At 34.7% G+C, this 21,834-nt stretch overlaps 1 protein-coding gene across 1 annotated transcript in view; it reads left to right on the top strand.

The window, feature by feature from the left end:
- The first annotated feature begins 906 nt into the window (after window positions 1-906).
- The window catches only part of LOC108369248 (gamma-aminobutyric acid receptor subunit alpha-2), a 24,925-nt gene continuing 3,997 nt past the window's right edge, over window positions 907-21,834 (top strand). Inside the window, exons 1-5 of the mRNA XM_017624325.1 lie at window positions 907-1,194; window positions 19,040-19,351; window positions 19,467-19,996; window positions 20,075-20,235; window positions 20,628-20,755. Coding sequence (XP_017479814.1) covers window positions 1,157-1,194; window positions 19,040-19,351; window positions 19,467-19,996; window positions 20,075-20,235; window positions 20,628-20,755 — 1,169 coding nt within the window. The 5' untranslated portion in view covers window positions 907-1,156. The remainder of the gene's footprint in view (window positions 1,195-19,039; window positions 19,352-19,466; window positions 19,997-20,074; window positions 20,236-20,627; window positions 20,756-21,834) is intronic.

Genomic DNA, 21,834 nt, shown 5'->3' with positions numbered 1-21,834 from the left:
TACCGTGTGAAGTCATATCATGTGATGTCGTATAATGTGATCACATGTCATGTGTCGATTATTATATCGATAGCAATATCGATAAGCGTACCAATAAACATCTCGATAACTGTATCGACTAGTACACCGATTACAATATTTATAAGCACATCGATAAATATAACGCTTGCAAAATCGATAACAGTACATACATACATTAATTTAAATATCAATAAAAGTTCGATAAATATGTTGCTAAATATATCAATAAAAATATCGATTGTTATAACCTAAAATATATCCATGTACATACATATGCATGTTTCCTTTTAAACCATTTCCGTCCCAACCCTCTCCATGTGCATCATTTCCGCTGAATTTGCCAATTTACTCCCAACCAACCAAACGCCGCTAAAGAAGTTTTACTCAAAAAATAAATTGTTAAAACTTGTCAAAAAATAAGTGGTGCGCTTATAATTTTGACACGTACTGTATATGCACACACATATTTACATACATACATGCATACATGCAACCACGCTCATATGTATACAAATAACTGAATATCTGCGCCCAAAAGTAGATAGCAAAATAAACAAAAGTGAATGTCATATAGATTTGCATAAGTATGAGTGGCAAATACACGTGACTAAGCAGTGCGCATGTCAAGCGCAAGTTTGCCGACTAGGCATATTAAACAACAAACAAATAGCGGAAGAACAAGAAAAATAAGCATAAGTATAAAAAAAATAACAACCACAAGTAAAAACAAGCAACGTAAGAACTTTAGTTGGCAACAAATAGCAGCGCAAACACAAGAATGCAATGCGAGACAAAAGAAAGAGGAGCAGAGAAACTAACTCACAAGTGTTGCCTGCTTTTAGGCGCCAANTGTGGTCTCGCGGCAAGCTTCTTGGCTTTTTGGTGGCATTAAATGCGCTTAAATGTGATGGTCGGTTAGTGCGTCGCCCGGTAGGCCTGTCTCTAAGTGAGTGGGTGTCTGTCTGCTGCTAAGGATTTGCCACGCCAATGCTCTTATTGCTTCGTTTTTCAATTTTATAAAGCAGGCAACGCCAAATAAGTGTACTCAAATAAACGTATAAAGCCAGTCAATAGTGGAAATTCAATTTAAGCGATTTCGCCTAAACAGATTTGAAAGACGAAAAAGCGCGAAAAAATGTTCATTCTAAGACGGCCAGTGCTTTTGATTTGGTGGTGAGTTCTTGCTTTCTGTAAATTTTCTTTCTTTTTGTAAATGTATTTTTTCTTTCATCCGCCCATCGAAGTTTGAAAAGTGCTGAAGTTTCAATTTGATAAAAAAAATTGTGTGTCCCTCCTGTGCTATTGATTGTAATCCGCATAGCTATTTGTAGCCGTTATTTATTGCTTCTAATGATGATCTTACCGAATGCCACTAGGCGGTTAATGTGCAATTTAATAAATTTAAAATACTGTCCGATAAAATTAAGTGTTCCGGTATTGATTTGAGTGTAATGTCACAGATTGCTTGGGTGGCTCAAGTAAAAAATGTAAGAAAATAGAAAAAGTTGGAGGTAGCCGCATGAAACATTACTGCTGATTTTAAACAAGCCGCATATAAAAAATTTCACTTCGCCTTTTAAAATCTGTACTTTTGACCATAAAATGGTGTTTGCACTGGTTGAATGTATGTGTGTATGTGTGTATGTGTTGTATTTACTATTTAAAAACTTGTTTGAGTTGCTTAGCATGGATTGTTAATTTTTCATAAAGGAGTGGAAAGTGTGAAATTTTTCTATTTTTAACACAGTTTTTCTATTTTTTTATTCTTTTGTATAAAAGAGCAACAATTATAAATAATTACTACTACATATAAATAATAAATAATTAATACCATTTAAAAAAAAAATTATATGCACTCTGTGGCATTTAACTTTGCTACATCAAAATACTACTCTACTAAATTTGTTCAAACGGGTGGATACTCGTACATGGCGTATGAGTAACGCTCATATCTTTTTTCCGGCAACTAACTGTACTATGCATTGCTGCTCCGTTTCACAGTATCTCCAATTAAGAGAAATCATTTTTTACTGTACGAGTATTAATTATTTTTTCAAACAAGTTTTTTAATAAAATATAGAAATTCCTGGTACTATGTTTACCTGTTGTAGTCCGCCCCACAAAATGATTATCCAAATTTCCGGTTTTGTACAAAAATTTTAAAAATTCAGCAAAGTTGCACAACGCCAGTTTTTAGTTTGAATGGTTTATTGGGACTATTGGCTTTTGGCAATTTATACGCAATTTCTTTCATTCAAAGGTAGTATGTTCGTTTTTTTTTTTTAGTTAAAGAAAATAATATTACCGTCTGTAAAAAAAAAAACAAAATTGTCAAAAAACCACGCGAATTCGTAGCCTCTTGAAGATTGCACATTATTGCAGCTATAAAGCTGCATAACTGAAATTTTTCCAAAAATTATCAATAAAATGTTTGTTGTGGTTGTGAAAATTTGTTAAATTTTTCAACATATTTTAAAATGTGGCCTTACACATAACCAAAAAAAATTAAAGCACTCGTGGCTCTCAATATACGAGAGTATATTAGTCCTTTATATATAATTAAAAAAAAAAGTACTGGGCAGTTTCAAGGATAAATTTTTAAGAGAACATTTTCAATATGCTTCAAAAAATTTAATCAGTTTTAATTCTACAGAATTTTCTTTTTAATTTTGATACATATATCTTACCTTTCTACATTGCACTGATTTTTTAAAATAATTAAAAAAAATCATATTTTCCAAATTTCAAAGTCCTTTAAAAAAATCCCGACGTCAGAGAGAACAACTTGCATATTTATTATATTCGGCCAATAGTTTCGCGAATGTATTGATTTTTAGTGTGTAAAATTGTCTGTCGTATGGTATAATAATAACAATCAGCCTTATCGCTAATTCCATGTGAATAAATCGTTTCCATAATTTGACTGGCGAAACACAACGGAATTGAAAAAAAAAATTCCTAACAAATTCAGAGATAAGGAATTTCGTAATTTCGGTCAGTATAATTTGCCGAACGAGACGGCATATTTTTATATTTTAGGGAATTATTTGACGGTAAACTTTAAAATTATTCCAGATGGACTTATACATTTTCAATCCAATTTTGATCAGCGAGAATTTATTTCCTTCCCAAAAAACCATACTTTAGCGTCCAAACAGGAAACCGGAAATAGATATGCAAAGCAAAATTAGAAAAATTGTCTGGGAAATTAAGCGAAATTCTAAATAACTTCCCTAATAGCATACTTATTGCAAACTATTGTACACAAAATTTCCGTTGACCCGTAGACCCATGATAATTGGTCAGCTTATTGTAATTAGTTTTAGATATGCATATGGATTCATTCATTTCATTAGCTGAATGCCATTTTTTCCGTTTATAACGTTCTATTTTCTCCTCAAAAATAAGATTTACATTTTATTTTTGAAAGTACTTTTTATTTTTAGATCTTTACAAAATAGTTATATTTATTTTTTCGGTCAAAACTATTCGTTGTTATGGAATTTTTTTTCGGTCAAAAATAATCGTTGTTTTTTGGAAGTTTATTTTTTCGTTCATTTTTTAAACCATTATGATGGAGTCTGTGCTTTTATAACCATTTCAAGTATTTTATTATCTAAAAAATTTTATCTGAAAATAACGGCTATGAAATGATAACCAAATAATAATCCAAAACTTTTAAGTCCAATAAAAAAATAATTCGCCATGACCAAACACACAAAAAATACACTTTTCAAGCCTCTAAAGCTCATAACCGTTGCGGTCCCTGATGAGACTCAAATGTGTTCTTGCGACTATGGAAATAGAATAAGTACTTAACACCAAAACAGCCAAACTAATATTTATTAAGTTGATCGCAAATTGTTTTTAGCTAAAAAAACAAAAGTTAAAAATATCAAAAACTTCTATTTTTTAAGGTCGAAAGGATCTCTTTTTTGTAGCAGGCGGATTTTGAGATAAACAAAGTTTCGCGGTTATATTAAAACGAAGCGTGACTTAAGATTGAGTCTATCGCCAAACTTGACAAGCGATGACGAAAATTCTTATTCGTTCCAAACTAACTCATATGGACATTTCCTTGAAATTGAATCTTGTCAAAGTTCGAAACGTATGTATAATTGTAGGCATGTACATTAGAGCGGAGTAATATATTAGGAGCAAATAAAGTGAAAAGCAAACTAAAATTCCACGATTAAGTCTAGGCAAAAATGGTGAACAAACTATATACCAAAAATTACTTTGGGCCTTCCCAATTTTCAAAAGAAAAAGCAGTATATTATAACGTTTTTGGTCGAAATTTATTTTTCATCGTACCAAAAAAATTGTTTGCGAAATAAACGAGCTTAACGAATTTTAGCAACGCCAAGGTGCACAAAAAAAAATTTATTCGGATCAGAAAAAATTATAATACACTGATTTCTCTTCTAAAAATTGGGAGGGTTAAATGTCATTTTTAGTACATAGTTTGCCCACCATTTTTTTTAGAATCTAAAGTAGAATTCGAATATGCTATACACTTTTTTCGATATCAAATTACTCTACCCTAATGCACATATGTACATCTGAGCTTTTGTTTTTTATACAAACATAATAGTGTTGGGCCCCTCTTATCGTATGATGAGGCAAAAAATATTCTCCACTCTTATTTCTAGGCTAATGAGGCAACTTTCTGAAGCTCTGCCAAAGGCGATTAGAACAAAATGTTTTAACCAATCTAAATATTGATACACGAAGTTTCCTGGCAATAAGGTAACATTCGTCATTGTAATTTCTATGAATTTTTCTCTAAATAGAAATTTACTTGTTTGAATAGCAAACATTTCTCTGAGATCTACATACATATGCGTTTGGCCGAGCTTCTCCTCAAATTTGTGATGTGCGCCTTAGGCCATTTAAAAAATGGCTTTACGCTGCCTCCGGACGGAAAATAGATTTTATGAGAAGCCTTTTCATAGCAGATGACAGACGACCGCTGCTAGAAAAAAACTGTTTCTAATTTAGATGGTGCTCAGACCAGGTATCGAACCCCAGTCCTGCTGAGCGGCAGTACGCACTTTTCACTATTCAAGTATGTACATATATTAGACTGCGTCAAATAAAACGATAATGAAAATTTGGATGTTGGTCACAAAAAAAAATTTTTGGCAAAATTTCAGCACTCTATTTTCATTTTTCAGTTTTGTAAAAATAAAAATGTTGAATGAAAAACAATTTTTCCAGCAATTAAATGTAACAAACAAAAACAAAAAACCTTGTAGGCCAATCAATTTCGGTATAATAGGAGCAAGTGTGAAGTAGCCAGGACGTACTTTTTATTTTTGGCGTTTTTTTTTCGTTGTTGACGGTGTCAGTCTAATGTGTATACATCAGATAATATCACTTCCTGAGATGGCTTTTATAGCCGCCTGGCTCATAGTTCCAACTACCGCCATTAAAGCAGAAATCACAAAATAAATTTGTTCATTAAGAACACTCGGAAGAAAACTTTTGCGATCCTTGGTGGAGGTGGTAAACTAACTGGTCACATTGAATATCATTATTAATCATTATGCCAAAATGCTAACAAAAAAGGTTTTATTTTTTTCTCATATAAACAAAGGAAGGTTTTTAGTCTTTTAAACTTTGCAATTAAACGCCTGCTATACCCTTTTACCCTTTTTTACTTGCTGTAACTCCACACTAAAAACTTTATAACTATTACTCTCAACTAATTTTTAACTCAAACGGCAGCCTTAGCCATCTTCACTGAGTTTGACATAATCTTCTTAATCGCTGCTGACAGTGACCGGCATATGACGAACATCAAATGCCACGCATTGGCTACTTCTTACAGAAAGTAACAAAAACTTTCAACAGATTATGCGGGCATTGACATTTTTGAGCATAAAATGTGTAGTTTTCCGCAAAGCATACACTGCGTTTAAGGGGAATCCAAATATTAAGTATCTCACTCAATTACACCAAAAGGATTATTCTCTAGTTTAAACAAAGCGAAAACTTTTTACTTTTCTGTTCGATAGTTCAACTAAGTTCAAAGAATTAAGGTTGAGAAGCATAAGATACTAGAGGGTTGTAATTTAAAAAAAAAAAAAATACAAGTACATATTTATGTACATATAAAAATATGCTTCAAATTATTGAAGACTCAGTGAAAGCAGTGAGGTGATAGGGTGAATTTCAGTTACACTTTAAAATTTTCCCAAATTACGTAAATGGGTTAAGTGCTCGATAAAAACCAGGTTATTTTTATCACATATTTACTATCGAAAAATAAAAATTGTATCATCTTAATATTTTTCTGGAAAGCATATAATTCGACCCGGTGGAAAGTGGCTTTGGCGGTGTAAGGGACTCTCCGAACTTGAGCCCCCTTGAGTAGTAAATTCGATGGATTTAACAAAAATATATTAAAATATTCCTATTTTTGAAATGTGCCATTTCGGCACCTTGTGTCATATTGAAAAGTTGAGTGTCATTTAAAATGAAATAGAGAAAAAATGGCCAAGTTGGCAGGCCTGGTCATACTGGTACTCAGCAAATTTCCGGGCATGCTAAGCCAGTATTTTTCTTTTTTGTTCCCTTAGGAAATGATTCTACAACAAATATTTTATTTTTTAAGTGGATGACCTTGAATATAGAAAAATGTGATGGTGATTTCGTTTCTACCAAAAAATGTTGCCTTTTGATTGGCCCTTTCTGTTTTCGTGTTCGATTCTAAATTAAAGACAAAGGGTGAGAAAATTGTGTGTTCGTTTATTAAAATTTCACACTCTTGCAAGGCAAAAAAGGCACATTCTCTGCCCCGTGAAGCTTTGTTAGGGGATATGGTTGCCCTAAAAATCAGATGGTTGTTCAAAATGACAATATTATGAAATGCGTGAGCTAGACAAGGACGAGAAGGCCAAAACAAGGCCTTTTACAAGGTTGAGTGTAACATCTAAACCATTTTGCACCGGGGAAGGGCAACATTTTTTGGAAGAAACGAGATCACCATAAGCCTTGGAGATCGGAATCGAAATAAAAAAAAAAAAACTGCAAATAAAGTTAAAATAAGCTTTTAAAGCATCTTTCATTGGGCTTGCTTGTCAACAGAGAAACGGGCCAGTACAGATAGTATATCTGATCGGATAGTCCATGAAACCATACTTAAAATTCTTCGAACACCCTGAAATTCTTAACTTATTGGTAAAGGTCTTCTGATGAAATAAACTTGCCAACATCATAGAAAATTTAAAATCTAAATTAGCAGATTTCAAGATTTTTTTATTTCTTTCATCTTAACAAATTTAGGAGAAGTCATCCCGAAATCCCGAAAACGAGAATTAAATCCGCTAATCCAAGTATTCGCTTTGGTGTGTAAGGCACAGTACATTGCATTTAATTTTCCATTGCAGTAAGGCATTTGCATTGTATATTTAATTTTCCAATTTTTATGAAATCTAGAGTAGGCACACAATTTATTCAAGGATGCAAGTGGTGTCAAAAACGCATTTAATTATGTGAGCACTAAACGCTTATGGTAAAAAACTCAATTGCAAAAAAATAAAAGCCAAACACGAGAGAACGACAAAAATCTAACAAGACAAATTAACACAAAATCAAGCATACATTCCTCATTGTATGCAACAGCGCTTTTGCTCTAAATCTAATTTCAAGTGTCATGCATGCATATGAACATGCAAGTGTGCATTGGGAAGGTAGAAACATATCGTCGTCATCAGTGCAGAAGGGCATAAGTGACATTTTCTTCGAAAATAAATTTTTTAATAACCATTAGTTTACCGTTTCGTGCTCCCCAAACCAAATATTTTAAACCACATTTTAAAAATTTACAAAATTTCTTCCAGCTTTTCAAAGCATTCTCTCTATTAATAAAACATGTGTTTGCTTATTCTATAAAATTACAAGTTTTGTGAGTTAGTGATTTTTGTATTAATGCCGAGAAGAACCTGTACGTACGTATATTCATATTTCCATGCATGTCTGCGGCTGATGAAGAACCGAAAGAACATTGCTGGGACATCTGCCACACAACTAATCGATAATTAAAATTCAATAATTTGAAATCAGAATTCTAAAATCTGCAGTTACCAAAGAAAAGGCAGATCACACATACTCAGTAAGCATATTTTTGCAAACTAACACACACACGCTCACACTCACACACCCACCAAAGCGCACTTAAGCGATCAAACAAATTCGCCACATACCACTTACTCAAGTGACGTACTCATTTGCATTAAGTTGACTGTTTTACTAGCGTCAACATAGGAATATGTACATACGTATGTACGTGCATATGTATTGTATATACCATACATATATATTTGTAGTTATGGTATGTATATTTGTATACATGGTGTAGTTATGGCATTTTCTGTGTTAGCCCGCAGCTGTAGCAGTAGCAACATATCCGGTTGCCTTTCGCTATTGTAAATCTCTGCTTGCAATATGTTGCTGTTGCAACAGTGCAGTGCCTTTGTGACAACAACACCTACAACCACAACCAGTAGTGTATTGCTCATGCGGCAAGCGCTAAAGTATAGAATTTTTGCTGGCCCAGCAAAATCGCCGATGCTGTTGTCAACCATTGAATTGTTTAGGTTAAGTGCTGTTAGACAACCTCATTTTTTACGCTATTTTTCCTTTCTTTCTTTCTAAATTATATTTGTTAGAGCGATTAGGGTGGTGGTTCATTAGGGGAGGTGTTGTTGCAATTGCTGCACAATAATGCAGTATAGGCGAATATTACTTTAATAATCAATAAAGAAAGCAAACAATCACAGTGTGTAGCCCGCATATGTACTGTCGCATATTTACTATGTTTGTACTTAAAAATGTATTGACATAATCGTAGACGCAATAAGTATGTATGTATTAGAGAGAGGTACAAATAATGAGTAATTGATTTTTTCATAATTAATTTCTGTCAATTTGATTTTGCGATGAGTGTGATTTATTTTCCAAATAGTGTCGCAAAATGAGAATAACATTTGCAGCTCCCATACTAAAAAAAAAGATAAAAGGTTTGAGAATTTCGAATTTCACGTGAACTAAGAAAGGAAAGATTAAAAACAGGCACAACTTAGATATCGTGAACTCCTTTTAAGAAGCTTTCCCATATTTTGTTTTTCTATTTTCAAGTTAAATTATGCAAGGAAACTCCTTTGAGGAATAACGTCACCAATGTAGAACAGTGTTGGCATTTTCGGTACAATTGTACTTTTTGATACAATTTCTTTCACAATATTCTTTTCTACTACGCAGTATCTTTTTATACAATTTTGTGATGAATACACACAGATCTGCAAATTCTTAGCGGTAATTCGTTTTTTTTATAATCTGTATCGTTAGGGGTATTATCTTTAGTACTTTGAATTCTAAAGATCTATAAGATCAGTTTGATACATTACAAAAAGTTAGTAGTCCAAGGAGAGGGCTTGGCCCCCAGATGTTCAATAATGTATTATTTTTTGAGTAGAGTGGCCACATTTTATAAAAGTATAAGACCTTCACCGTTCGTTTTACTAAACAATGATGTGGCAAGTGAAAGGATGTGGTCTCTGGATGTGCAATAAATTTATATTTATTTTTAGTCGAGTTGCCACCTTTTTAAAAATTACTACCCTACATAAAACGTGAAGGCAATATTTGTTAATTACATCAGATTTGCACAGTTCGTTCAATTTAAAAAAATGAGCTTTGAAAGAAAAGGGTTTGACTTCAGATGTGTAATAAGGTTTAATTTTTTCGATTTTTAGTCGTATTAATTCGATTTTAAATTTTAATCCTTGTTTACATTTTCCAGCAGTGTAAGGTTTGAGAGAAAAGTTCATTTGGCACAAGGGTCTTCGTCAGATAATTTATTCCATATCTTCGGTAACCATAGGCTAATTTTCTCCATTTTGAGTTCCTTATACTTCCCCTTTTGTCCAACATAAGGCCTCATAGTCAAAAATCGAATGGACTTGGAACTGGTGACTAGGACAGCCATTCATTCGACCAACCCTATACAGTTCTTATTTTTTATTTTTGTCTTTTTTTATACAAAGCCTAAGGAAAAATACACCTGAAAAAGACTTGCGTCCCAAATGAACTTTTCTCTCAAAGTTTACACTGCTGGCAAATGTAAATAAGGATTGAAATTTAACAACTAATTAATACAACTAACGTAAAATCTGTGGAAAATTGTTTATAAAAGACTTTCTTCGCAAAATCTGTAAAGGACCCTTTTATTTCTCAAAACACCTGGGTAACAGTTATTCGTTTACTACATTTGGCCCATGGTTTTGCGACTGTTTTAAATTTTTTTGTATAAAATCGGCTGTTGTGCGGTGTTTTTATTATTTTAATAATAAAATTCTCGAGTTTAAATTTTTCGAGATATATTACTTAGTATTTGCTTAGCAGCTGTGAGCTTACAAAACTCTCAGTGTTCTTTTATATAATTTCTTTACTGTCCATTATTCATAAGACCGCACTTTAGTTAACTAAGCAAAGTCAAGTACAGATGGCTAATTGTGAAAAATACAAAGCGCCAAATTAACAATTCAGAAAATGAAAAGTGCCTTATGTTAATATATCTAAATTGCAGCTGCGAGCGAAAAAGCATTTCTGATAGGCAACAAGTGACCAGATGACCCCAGAGTACAGTCTAAGAAGCTGTGACAAAGTAGCGAAACAAGAAATGAGGGGCACTAGCACACAACTAACGCATGAAAGTTAAGAACTTAAACGGAGCTGCACTCGAGTGTGGATGACAAGCAAAAGGCTGCCATTCAAATTGCCTAAATCAAAAATAATTCAACATTGACCCATTTTTTTATTTTCTGAAGAAGCAGCGCTAAAAGCAACAACAGAATGTACGCAAAAATAATCTATATCTTACGCTTTTAGATAATACGCCTGCATTTAGTTATATTATAGCGAGTACAAGTGCATACATACATACATGTGTGTGTGTGTGTGTGTATATTTGTAAAGAGTAAAGCTTAAGCAAAGCGATTGAAAGGAAACAAATAAATGGCCGGCAGGTGTTGTTTCGTAAACAAGTAGCGGACATTGCCACTATGCAAACGTGCCACTGCTGAATGAAAGAATGAATGGAGGAGAGGCTGCATAAACCACAAGTCAGTATGGCAATGTTGTCAGCATTGCAATGGCTTAGATACATACATATACACATTGCAATTGCATGACTTTGTTTGATATGTGTGCACGCCTGGAGGTATGCAACACTCATAGAAGGGCTGCGCCTACACCACCAAGGCAAACTCTTTATATGAATGACTCACATGAACTTCAAATATTTTAGTAAAATAATGTAACCCACATCTCTCCAAAAACGGCAGCTCAAAGTTGCGCATACGTCACGTCGCACAAATAGGAAAATATGCTGTGGCTTTCGGACTATGCACGGCTAAGTGGACACGCAGCAGTCGCATCGCCTAACAGCAGACCAAATTAAATTCCAAATGAGACAGAGTGAAAAACACAAAAATGTCCATAAAAAAAACCTGAACAGAAAGAATGCAAAACAAAATAAAGCAACTTGTAGGTAAATTCCTGAATTTATCCCGCCGGCAGTTATCTACACTAGCACACACACACACACACACACACCTACTACTTTCTATGCATCCTTGGTGCACGCTATGCGGCAAGGTTATAACCACCAGTGCCGGATATGAACGCATATCGCATGGAAAGACAAAAAAAAACCAGCCGCCCGCCAACAGCCAGCTGGCACCACTGACGGCAACTGCTTTCAGCGGCAGCGCGCTATTAACCTCTTCAAAAATGCGATGAGCTGATGAGTGTTGATGAGTGACAATAGCGCAACGCACTAACCGAGATGAAGTGAAAGGTAAGCAGTGAAAAAATTGCACTCGAACGTACATGTGTGTGTGTACGCGCACGCATCACACACATACTCATATACAGTTTGTCAACCGAAAAAGTCACAGCAAGTGAAAGCAGCGCAAGGAATGGAAAACGAAAAAATGCACAAAAACTTCAAAAAGTGAATTAACAGAAAGCTGTGGCGTTGATGGATGCTTACTCGTAAACGGTTGTGTGTATGTATATACGTACATTCGAGCGTGATAATAATTAATACAAACACATGCAAACAGCGCTAATAAGCAGATAAAAGTTCTGGCATACCCGTAAACAAAAGTTAGCGTGCTGCACATCTATCGCGCATCTTTGCAAAATGTAGGTAAAAGTCAGCTGGATTATATATTAATTTTTGTACTAAGTTTAAATGAAATTTAAGGCAATTTAATTAGCGACCGTTCTACTTGGTAACAGAAGAAGTTTTGAGATATCAGAAAAGTAAATTGCTGAAAATTTTGTCACTTTTGTAAATATCGCTTGAGAATATTTGATGCCAAAACTATCTATGAAATTAACCTCTCTAAGGTAGAAAAAAATGTAAATAACTGCTCTGTTCCATTGCCGAACCATTGCAATATTTTCCAAGTCAAACTTGCGGCCATACAGACGGCTGCGAACTAAAGACCTACACATCTTTGAAATTGTATTTGCATAGCATAGTTTGCTCTACGTATGCCAGCTCTGACTGCCGGGCCACATGGTCATGGACAAGACGGGAAAAAAGATGGTGGACGAGCTTGCAAGAAAATCACGTCCTTCCATTTTCACGGTCGTGAGCCAACCTTAAGATCAAATGCTGGTGCAAGATGACAACTCTTGGAAACTCGTGTGACCGGAATGAGACATACTTTCATATGTCCATAGTTGTGGGCTTACTAACCGGTCCATTCTGCAGGTTACCGATGATTTTGTAATCGGAAAAATTTATTACCAAAAAAAATGTTACTCCCCCTTGTCAAAATGCGTAAGGGGATTTAAAATTGGCAGGAACTTTATTTACCGGTTACAACATTTTTGTTACCAGCGCATAATAGACCTATCATACATGGAAGGACCGCGGAGATAATACGTGTTTCATATATTAAATTCTGCAGAAGCTGCAAGAATGAAGAGCAGTCCGTAACCGCAAAGTGCATGCTCTGTGGATGTCCCTTACTTTAGAATAGGATACTTAAGTCCGTGAATGCTGAACGCTTGGGAAATATGAACGATATTACTTCGCGTACATTCAACTTAAACCTAACCTAAACTTACTTGCCTAAAAAATTCGGTTTCAGGAAATTAATGCTTGTTTGGGTTTTTGAAAAAAAAAAATATATTTTTACCCAATCAAATTCTAGTTTGGAAAAAGGCTTTACCACGCAGATCCCCTCGAGTAACTAATGGGAAATAGATACAAGCTGAAGCAGAGAGTGGGAAGTGGTGTATACTCGGAGGAAATTTAACTCAAACTTTGCTTCGGATTGCCAGATCGTTGAAATTTGTTTAATGCTCAGGCTGGTTAGGACTAAGCTTAACCTACAAAAAGTTCTCACTTTGTCGGGCATGCTATTAAATCTTTAGAATGCTACTCGACTATCTCAATAACAGCTATCGAATATAGAAATGCTCTAACCAATTTAAAATCTTATGCAGAGAACTAAGATATGGGATAGTACGTGAATTTTCTTCAAATCTAGGTAGTGGTTGGAATCATTACTGGTCGCTACCTACAGGTGTAGATTTTGATACACTGAATCCGAATCTGGCAATGAAAGTTTTCTGTTTCAACAGAAACCTCTAAAAAATACGTTTTCAGTATTTTTAGAAAATGTCTACTAGCCAAATTTGACGTATTGACTATGTCCACAAACCTTTAGGAAATTTTCAGTATAAACAAAGAAAAGGTTAGAGGGCTAAATTCTTTTTTTTTTGTTAATTTAGCTGTACATCAATTTAGTTTGGATCCCTAAAGGATTTTGTACATAGAATCCGACTTTCAAAAAACTTAAAAAGTACATATCGGAAACGCACTTGTTATATACATTAAATATATGGCTATTCGTCTATACCACCTGTGAATAAAAACCCTTTAAATCACAAGCAACTTGAACTTACCTCTCACTTAAACACCCGTTTGCCGTCTACTTCTGGTCTACGAAATATTTGCGTTTACTTTCTCTGATGAACACACTACTGACGCTTACAAATGTGGACGAACAAACGTGTACAAAAGGCGTTTGACTTGGCAGCAAGAGGATAGCTGTATGAATCTGTGTGTAAATGTGAATAGTTCCACTAAAGAATTTAATTGATGTACACAACAAAAGTGTTGGAAAATATGAATGGCGAAAAGAGAATCACGGTCGCCCTACAAGTGGTACTCCTCCTGTCCACTAAAGTACTTAGGCACACTAAGTCCTTTTTAAATGGTACAATATTTCTTTTCATTTGCTTGTTTCATTTCTATTCACTTTTATTTAATGTGTCTTTACTTTTATGGCAATTAAGGGGCGAAAACAATGCGTGTGAAGCGGCGTTAAAGAAATTTTAAGGAAAACAACAGCTATACTTGTGTGCATATGTACATTAGGGTGGTCCGAAAATACATGGGAGAAAAGAGTATGAAATGTTAAGCTCTCACCAATACGATTTTTCTAAAAGTAAAAAAAAAATCCGTATTTCTTTGTGAATAAAACAAATGATATTTAAAACTGCCTCAAAACCCATGAAGCGTTCCATGTACTTATATGGGGAAAAACACTTTTTCGTAGAAATGGTATATAACTTCAGAAAATCAATACTTCCATTTTGGGGCCACCCTAATGTACATATACAACTTTCTACACGATCTAACAATAATTAATTCAGAAGTATTTTGGTAATAGCTTTTTTGGCATGCATATGTAAGGTATTCTAAGCAGAAAGAAAGAATACCCACCCGTTAGTATATTAAGGTGGTGCTATAATTTTTCCACTCACTGTCCCAGTACGTACATACATGCGTCAGTATTTACTTGGCGCGCTATATCTCCCATACACCAAATGCAATACCACGTATTGTGTCCCGTGACTAGATATTATTTAGTATGCAGTTATGTAGGCCCTTCTTTTGAAGGATAAGGCCTCCAAAGCCTTGCCGGCATTTAGGGAAAAAAGCTGACATTTACTGTTCATAATTCACTCCATTTTATCCATTTTTTTTATGAAAGCGTATTAAATTTTCAAGAAACCAGCTAAGCCCGATTTTTGAATTTGCACTTCCTTGTATTAAATTTTTTAGTGTTAAGTGCGGCAAAAATTTTTTGAAAAGAGTTGCCACCTGTTGAACAATTAAGCTAAAATTATATAGTAATCAATGCGATCATGACCGCATCGTTTGGTCAATCTTTGGAAATGAGGTGTCAAATTAAAAGGCTTCGACTGTAGATTTGCAATAAGGTTTTACTTTTTTGAAAAAGTTGCCACATTTTAAAAAATTATTTTAAAATTAAAAAAAAACGATAAATCAATTATTACAAAATGGATATCAATCGAAATAGTTTTGAAAAGCGTTGTATCTTAGCCGAACTATAGGAGGGTTGCCACCCGTTAAAAAAATCATAATAAGCAATAGAAATATGTATCACCATATGGGTGCCAAACGTAAAGTGTTTCAGAAAGTATAGTTTTAAAAAATATTCTGAAAAACGTTGCCACCTGATTGAAATATCGAATTTAGTTTGATTATACACAAGTTATATAAAATATTAAAATATGGATGTTAAACGAAGGAGTGTTAAGAAATCTTTAGATTGGACGCTAAGAATATATTTGAGGTCTTGGGAGAGGGTTGCCATCTGTTTAAAAAATTAAATTCAAATTATTTGACAAGTTAAATGAATTAATAAAATAGGGGTATTAATCGAAGGGGATTTAAGCTTGAAAATAATTTTGTAGAGGGCTGCCACCTGTTTGAAAGGTCTAACTCAGTTAACTAATACAAAAAATATATGAAATATATCATTGTAAATGAGCTTTAATGAAAGGCAAAGATTTTGAAAGTTTATTTCTCTGTGATCAACATAAATTGTGACTTAATTTCCGCTGAAAGCTTAGCTGATAAGACGAGTATTTTTCTTCGGAATCCTGAATTTTGATTTGCAAATTATCTAAAAAAAGATGAACATTAATCTCTCTATTTACCACAGTCAGGATTTTGCATATATGCTACTCTTACCATATATGGTACTTTGAAAACATATACGATTTGAATTTTGTCCAAATTTATATTATTTGAGTGTTGATGGGCGTAATTTAAAAATAACTAAATACTTAAAACAGGTGCCTTTGCACTAAATCACTAAATATGCTTTTGTTTTGTTTAAGTTTCTTAACTCTTGTTTTTCTCTTGATACTCATGTGCTAATGTTGTATGTATATCCTTGTTTGCTTTTATAATTTAATGAGAGAGAAAGTGGTAAGCGGAAGAAATACACAAGAAAAGTACTTGCCGTAGTGGAGAAATAAAAGAGGCACAAGAGCACATACATATCCGTACATACATTCATACATACATTAATACATAGAGAATACATTTCTGTGTTCGTATGGAAAAGTAGCTTATGTCGAAAGGCTGGCTTTAGTATAATGCGGCAATCCCTTTATTTTTTAAACGGCAAGGAATTTTTTGATGAGACCTAATAAGAATATTGACCTGCTAGTATTGGAACTATTTCTTCCACGTTTATTTGCCAAAAGTTGTTCAACGGCTTAGCGCCAGTGAGCAATTCGCAATCGTATGCTGCGAATGCCGATTTATACTAAAGCCAGCCTTTCGACATAAGCTACTTTTCCATATGAACACAGATTTAGAAATGCATGAAAAAAAATAAAAACTCGTAATAGTCCAGAGAAAAGGCTGTCAACCAATTTTATGACTCTCATGTGACTTAAATGCATTCGTAGTGTCATTAGAAAAGCATTACCACATGTATGGCAGGGTATAGATACCCTGCTGGAAAATCCGCCATTTCTCATATTCTCGCTGAGAAGCTTTTTCAAGGCAGGTTTGCAGTTGCCTGGCGAGAGGCGACCGCTGTAAGAAAAGAACTTTTTCTGCTTTAGATCTTACTCGGACCAGAGATCGTACTCAGTTCCTGCGAAGTGATAGTACGCAGCTCTACCCACTCATCTTAAGCTTTGATCGGTTGTGGTCACCCCTATATTTTGATACATAGTATGGCCGCTATTGCCACTCTAACCTACAGGCTATGCATTTATACAATAAAATATATATTTGCACCACCCCATGTTGCTGCCCTATTTGCCACTAGTTTACGTGCTAACTACGTGCATGTCACCCTAAGACGTTAAATTATTTTCGAGCACTTCATGACTCAGCAGCTTCCGTTAGAGGAGATTAAGGAGCTTCTAAGAGGAACTCACTGAGCATTTAGCAGACGATGTACATACATGCATACATATGTATGTAGGAGTAATTTAGTTAAGAAAATAGCATTTGTTTGGAGCACAATAATATGGTTGTATACATTTATGTCTATTGAGGTACTTAATATCGGTAAAAAATGTCTAGCTTATTGACTCAGTGTAGAAAAACATTGCAGCGAAATGGTTATAGTAGAGGCTTTAACATAACATAACAGCCTGGTAAGGTGCTGTCAAAGAATGCAAGGAAGCGCTAGGTGAATATTTGCAAGTAAAAGTTGGACATACATTTTTGGTGCTCTCAAATTTGTTCATAAATTTTTGGTTTTCTAAAAATTTAAATTTTAATAAAATTTTTAGTTTATGAAAGTCAAAGAAGAAATATTTTAAAAGTTGGGCATACGGTTTTAGTTTCTTGAAAACTGGACAATAAATTAGATATTCAAAGGGTGGATAAAATCTTTGAAGAGTAAAAACATGGACGTTAAAAAGTAGACTACGACTATTGAAAAGTTTAGAAGGCGTAACAATAAAAAGTGGACACATGAAACAGAGCGTGAAATGTAAGCTTTCGACCGCGATAGTTTTTTTATGCACTAGATCGTTGGTGGGCATCGCTTTGCCCGCGAGCAAAGCTCTTTTACGCTTTCTATACATTTTTTATAGTCGCGGGCAGAGTAAAAGCTCTCTTCGCGTTCGCTGTGTATTAGGGTGGTCCAAAAATGCACGTGAAGAGTAAAGTCGCAATTTGTATGCTCTCACCGCTAGGATTGTTTTATACCGAAAAAAATATACCCTTATTTTTTTATTTTGAAATCAAAAAATATTCGGATGTCGCTCAAAGCGCTGAACGTTTTCCATTTACATATTTTATATGGAAAAAAGCAACTTTTCGCAGAAATGGTATAGAATTCTTGGAAATTAATATTTTTCGTCAGAAAACTCTGGTTCTCTTCAGGATACTTCCAATAACAATAAACAATTGTTTACTTAACCATTTTTTAATAGTAAAGGTTTTGGCGCACCTATAAATTAGAGTTACTAAGAAAAAATGGTTAAATGATGAAATTGAGTATTATTATTGGGAATCTCCTGCAGACAAACACTTTTCCGATAGAAAAATATTGGGGCATATTCTTGTTTTCGTACGAATCGAAAATCACGAAATTTTCCTGTCTCTTTCTAAACAAAAAATTCAAATTTTCGATTCGTACGAAAAACAAAATACGCCTCATTGTTTTTTCAAAATTCTTTACCGCTTCTACAAAAAGTTGTTTTTGTTGTTGTTTTTCGCTCTGAGCGACCTATAAATAATTTGTGATTTCCAAATTAAAAGGGGGGTATATTTTTCCGCATAGAATAATCCTAGGGGTGAGAGCATAAAAATTCCAACCACCCTAGTACCCAGAAAATATTTGGATTTAAATCTTTGCAAAATTATTTCTTAAATTGAGGGTAATATACTTGTACGTACGTAAGTTCGAATCAAATAATTTCATTAATAGGAATTTGTGTAAATATATCGACTCCAGCGCCACCTCGCGTCATAAAATAAGCATGCTGTCAAACTCCTTCCCAAAAAACTAAATTAAAATCGGTTCAGTATTTTCTTGGCCTAAGCGTTACAAACATTCCTTATAATAATTAATTTTATATAATTAGTATGTGTGGATTACACTTTTGTCTAAACCCAGCTCATTTTTTTCATTTTCAGTTTGGTAATGGTAATTGGGCTATTAAAACTGCACTGCCATGGTGTACCCACTGCCGCTACTAATCAGACTACAGAAGCGACAACAACAACAACAACGAACGAAACCAAAACCAAAGATAAGTTAATGACACTTAGTGGAGGCAATGACCAACAAAGAGTGCTTTATGAAAGTGAAATGAGAACGAGAAAAGAGTACACCACTGTCACTGCTGCAACAACTACGACGGCAGCAGCAGCAACTACCACCACATATGACCAACACACCTACGACACAAATAGCAGCATCGACATGGTGTTGACACCAATGATGAGGTAAATTAAAGATGCCTTCTAAATAGATACCCCTTATATGTGTGTATACATATGTATTAGTAATTTTAACTAACAGCAGTTCTGTAATGTCGAAAATAAATCTATCCCTTTGTAGTAATTTTCCGGCTAATTTAGCTTTTAGTTTAAAAGCGTCCGCAGCAGTTGTCAACGCAACCACTATCAGCGATGCCACATCGTACGGCGAAAAGGCGAAGGTTAAAGACTATTACCACCCATTGCATTCCTCACCTAACCAACAACATCAACAACTACCGCTGCCCACTATTACACGGGCAATGCAAGTGGCACGCATTTACGAATCCTTTCGCGCACTGCCAGAATTGCCAGAACTGCAAGATGCACACACCGCTGTCGGACAACGTTTTAAACGCATGTCAGATTTAACAACGGACGACACACCAGCCAGCGCCACAACTAACATCAACATAACCACTGCATGGCCAACGGCGACAACGACAGCGGACGCAACAGTGACACCAACCAATGTGGATGCCAATGTGACGATGGCAACAAATATGCGTAAACGCACTGCATCATCGGACATGTTAAGTCGCAACATCTCGATTATTTTGGAAAATCTGCTTAAAAGCTATGAGCAGTCACAACTGCCAACGCACGGGCAAGGTGAGTGGTGCGGTGCCTTTGACTTAAATCTTTGCAGATTAAATATTTGAGTTATGGACGTGAAATAATATTCGACAGGTGTGCCGACGGTGGTGAGGACCAACATTCTCATACGCAGCATGGGACCGGTGTCCGAGCTGGATATGGACTATTCTATGGATTGCTATTTTAGGCAGTATTGGCGCGATAAGCGATTGAGCTTTCAGGGGCCAATACAGAGCCTTTCGCTGAGTATTAAGGTAAGCACATTAGACCGGATCGATCGTCGTATGAAAGAATAAAGTTTGTTATTATAATTCCTTAGTTTTAAGGCTTATTTCTAGAGGATTTTGGGTGGTAAAAATTTTCGTGCTTGACACATCTGGAAAGCAGTCAAAATTGACGTGTTGCTTATATTTTTCAGAACCTTCGGATAAGGGAAAATATCATCAATCAGGAATATTTTCAGTTACATTGTAATAGAAAATAAATTTATAATAAATTAAATAAGCAATTGATTTTTCTTATGAGCGCATCTCGATTTTGGCTGCTGCCTTAGAACATGGCAAAGACGAAAATATTTATAACGCGTTAATCCTTTAAATTTTTTTTAATAATTCGGGCACACCCAAAGTAATTTTGTCCTTTTTAGATGCTGGATAAGATTTGGCGACCGGATACATATTTTTTCAACGGAAAACACTCGCACATACACACCATCACTGTACCGAATAAGTTGTTGCGATTGGATCAAAATGGCGGCATTCTGTACTCCATGAGGTAAGTTAACCATACGAATGCGAATGCGAATGTGAATATGAAGATTAATATGAATATGAATGTGAATATGAATACATATGAATTTTAATATAAATATGAATGTGAATATTAATATGAATATTAATATAAATATGAATATGATTTTGAATAAAAATATGAATATAAAATTTAATAGAGGTAAAATCTGAGTAAAAGTACGAATACGAAGATGAATCCGAATACTAATAAAAATGCAAACACGCATACTAATTGGAGTAAAAGTACGCATATATGTAGGTATCTCGGTGCGTCTTGATGTTGTCACAAAAATGGAGGAAGAAAGGTACATATCGTCGTTTGAAGTACAAAACCGCGTATAGTCATTCTGCAAAACCGTGTAGCTGACAGTTGCTGCCAAAAATTGGATTTGCTCACACCGGCTCTTGGCTCAATCCTTATCCATTCGTTTTGAAATATACTAGCCAGGAATGCGATTGCTTTATAAAAAAGATAACCATTTTGAAATATGAGTGTTTTTACACTCTAGAAAATAATTTCTTCAACTTCACATACGCGGTTTTGCATTTTGTTGATACGCCATTTTGCACTTTAAACGATGACAAATTTTTCATGACAGAAAATCAGTGAGAAACTTGTTATACACTGGTGAGGGGCGATTGGAAAAGTTTTACTATCATTTTGGATGTTTCGTATATGGAATCAAACCTGGGTTCAACCGAGTATTCCGCCGCACTCATAGTACCTCCTCAAAAATTTGCCGGAATTATAAGCTGATGTTCATTTCTGTCGCCACAGGGAACGAGGTTGAACTTGCAGATAAATACTACAACTACACCATTTCCAGTTGTAAATTCGAAAGCGTCAATTGTAAATGAGAATAGTCAATTGTAAATGAGAAAGCGTCAATTGAAAATGAGAATAGTCAATGGTAAATGAGAAAGCGTCAATTGTAAATGAGAATAGTCAATTGGAATTGAGAATAGTCAATTGTAAATGGGAAAGCGTCAAATGAAAAAGTGAAAGCGTCACTTGGAAATGAGAAATAAAAGTNCACCATTTCCAGTTGTAAATTCGAAAGC

The sequence above is a fragment of the Rhagoletis zephyria genome, unplaced genomic scaffold (genome assembly GCF_001687245.7).
Source record: "Rhagoletis zephyria isolate East Lansing unplaced genomic scaffold, Rhagoletis_zephyria_1.1 Rzeph_scaffold_03569, whole genome shotgun sequence".
Taxonomy (NCBI): Eukaryota; Metazoa; Arthropoda; class Insecta; order Diptera; family Tephritidae; genus Rhagoletis; species Rhagoletis zephyria.
Note: the sequence above shows the minus strand (reverse complement) of the source record. Positions and strands in the feature narration are given on the sequence as shown.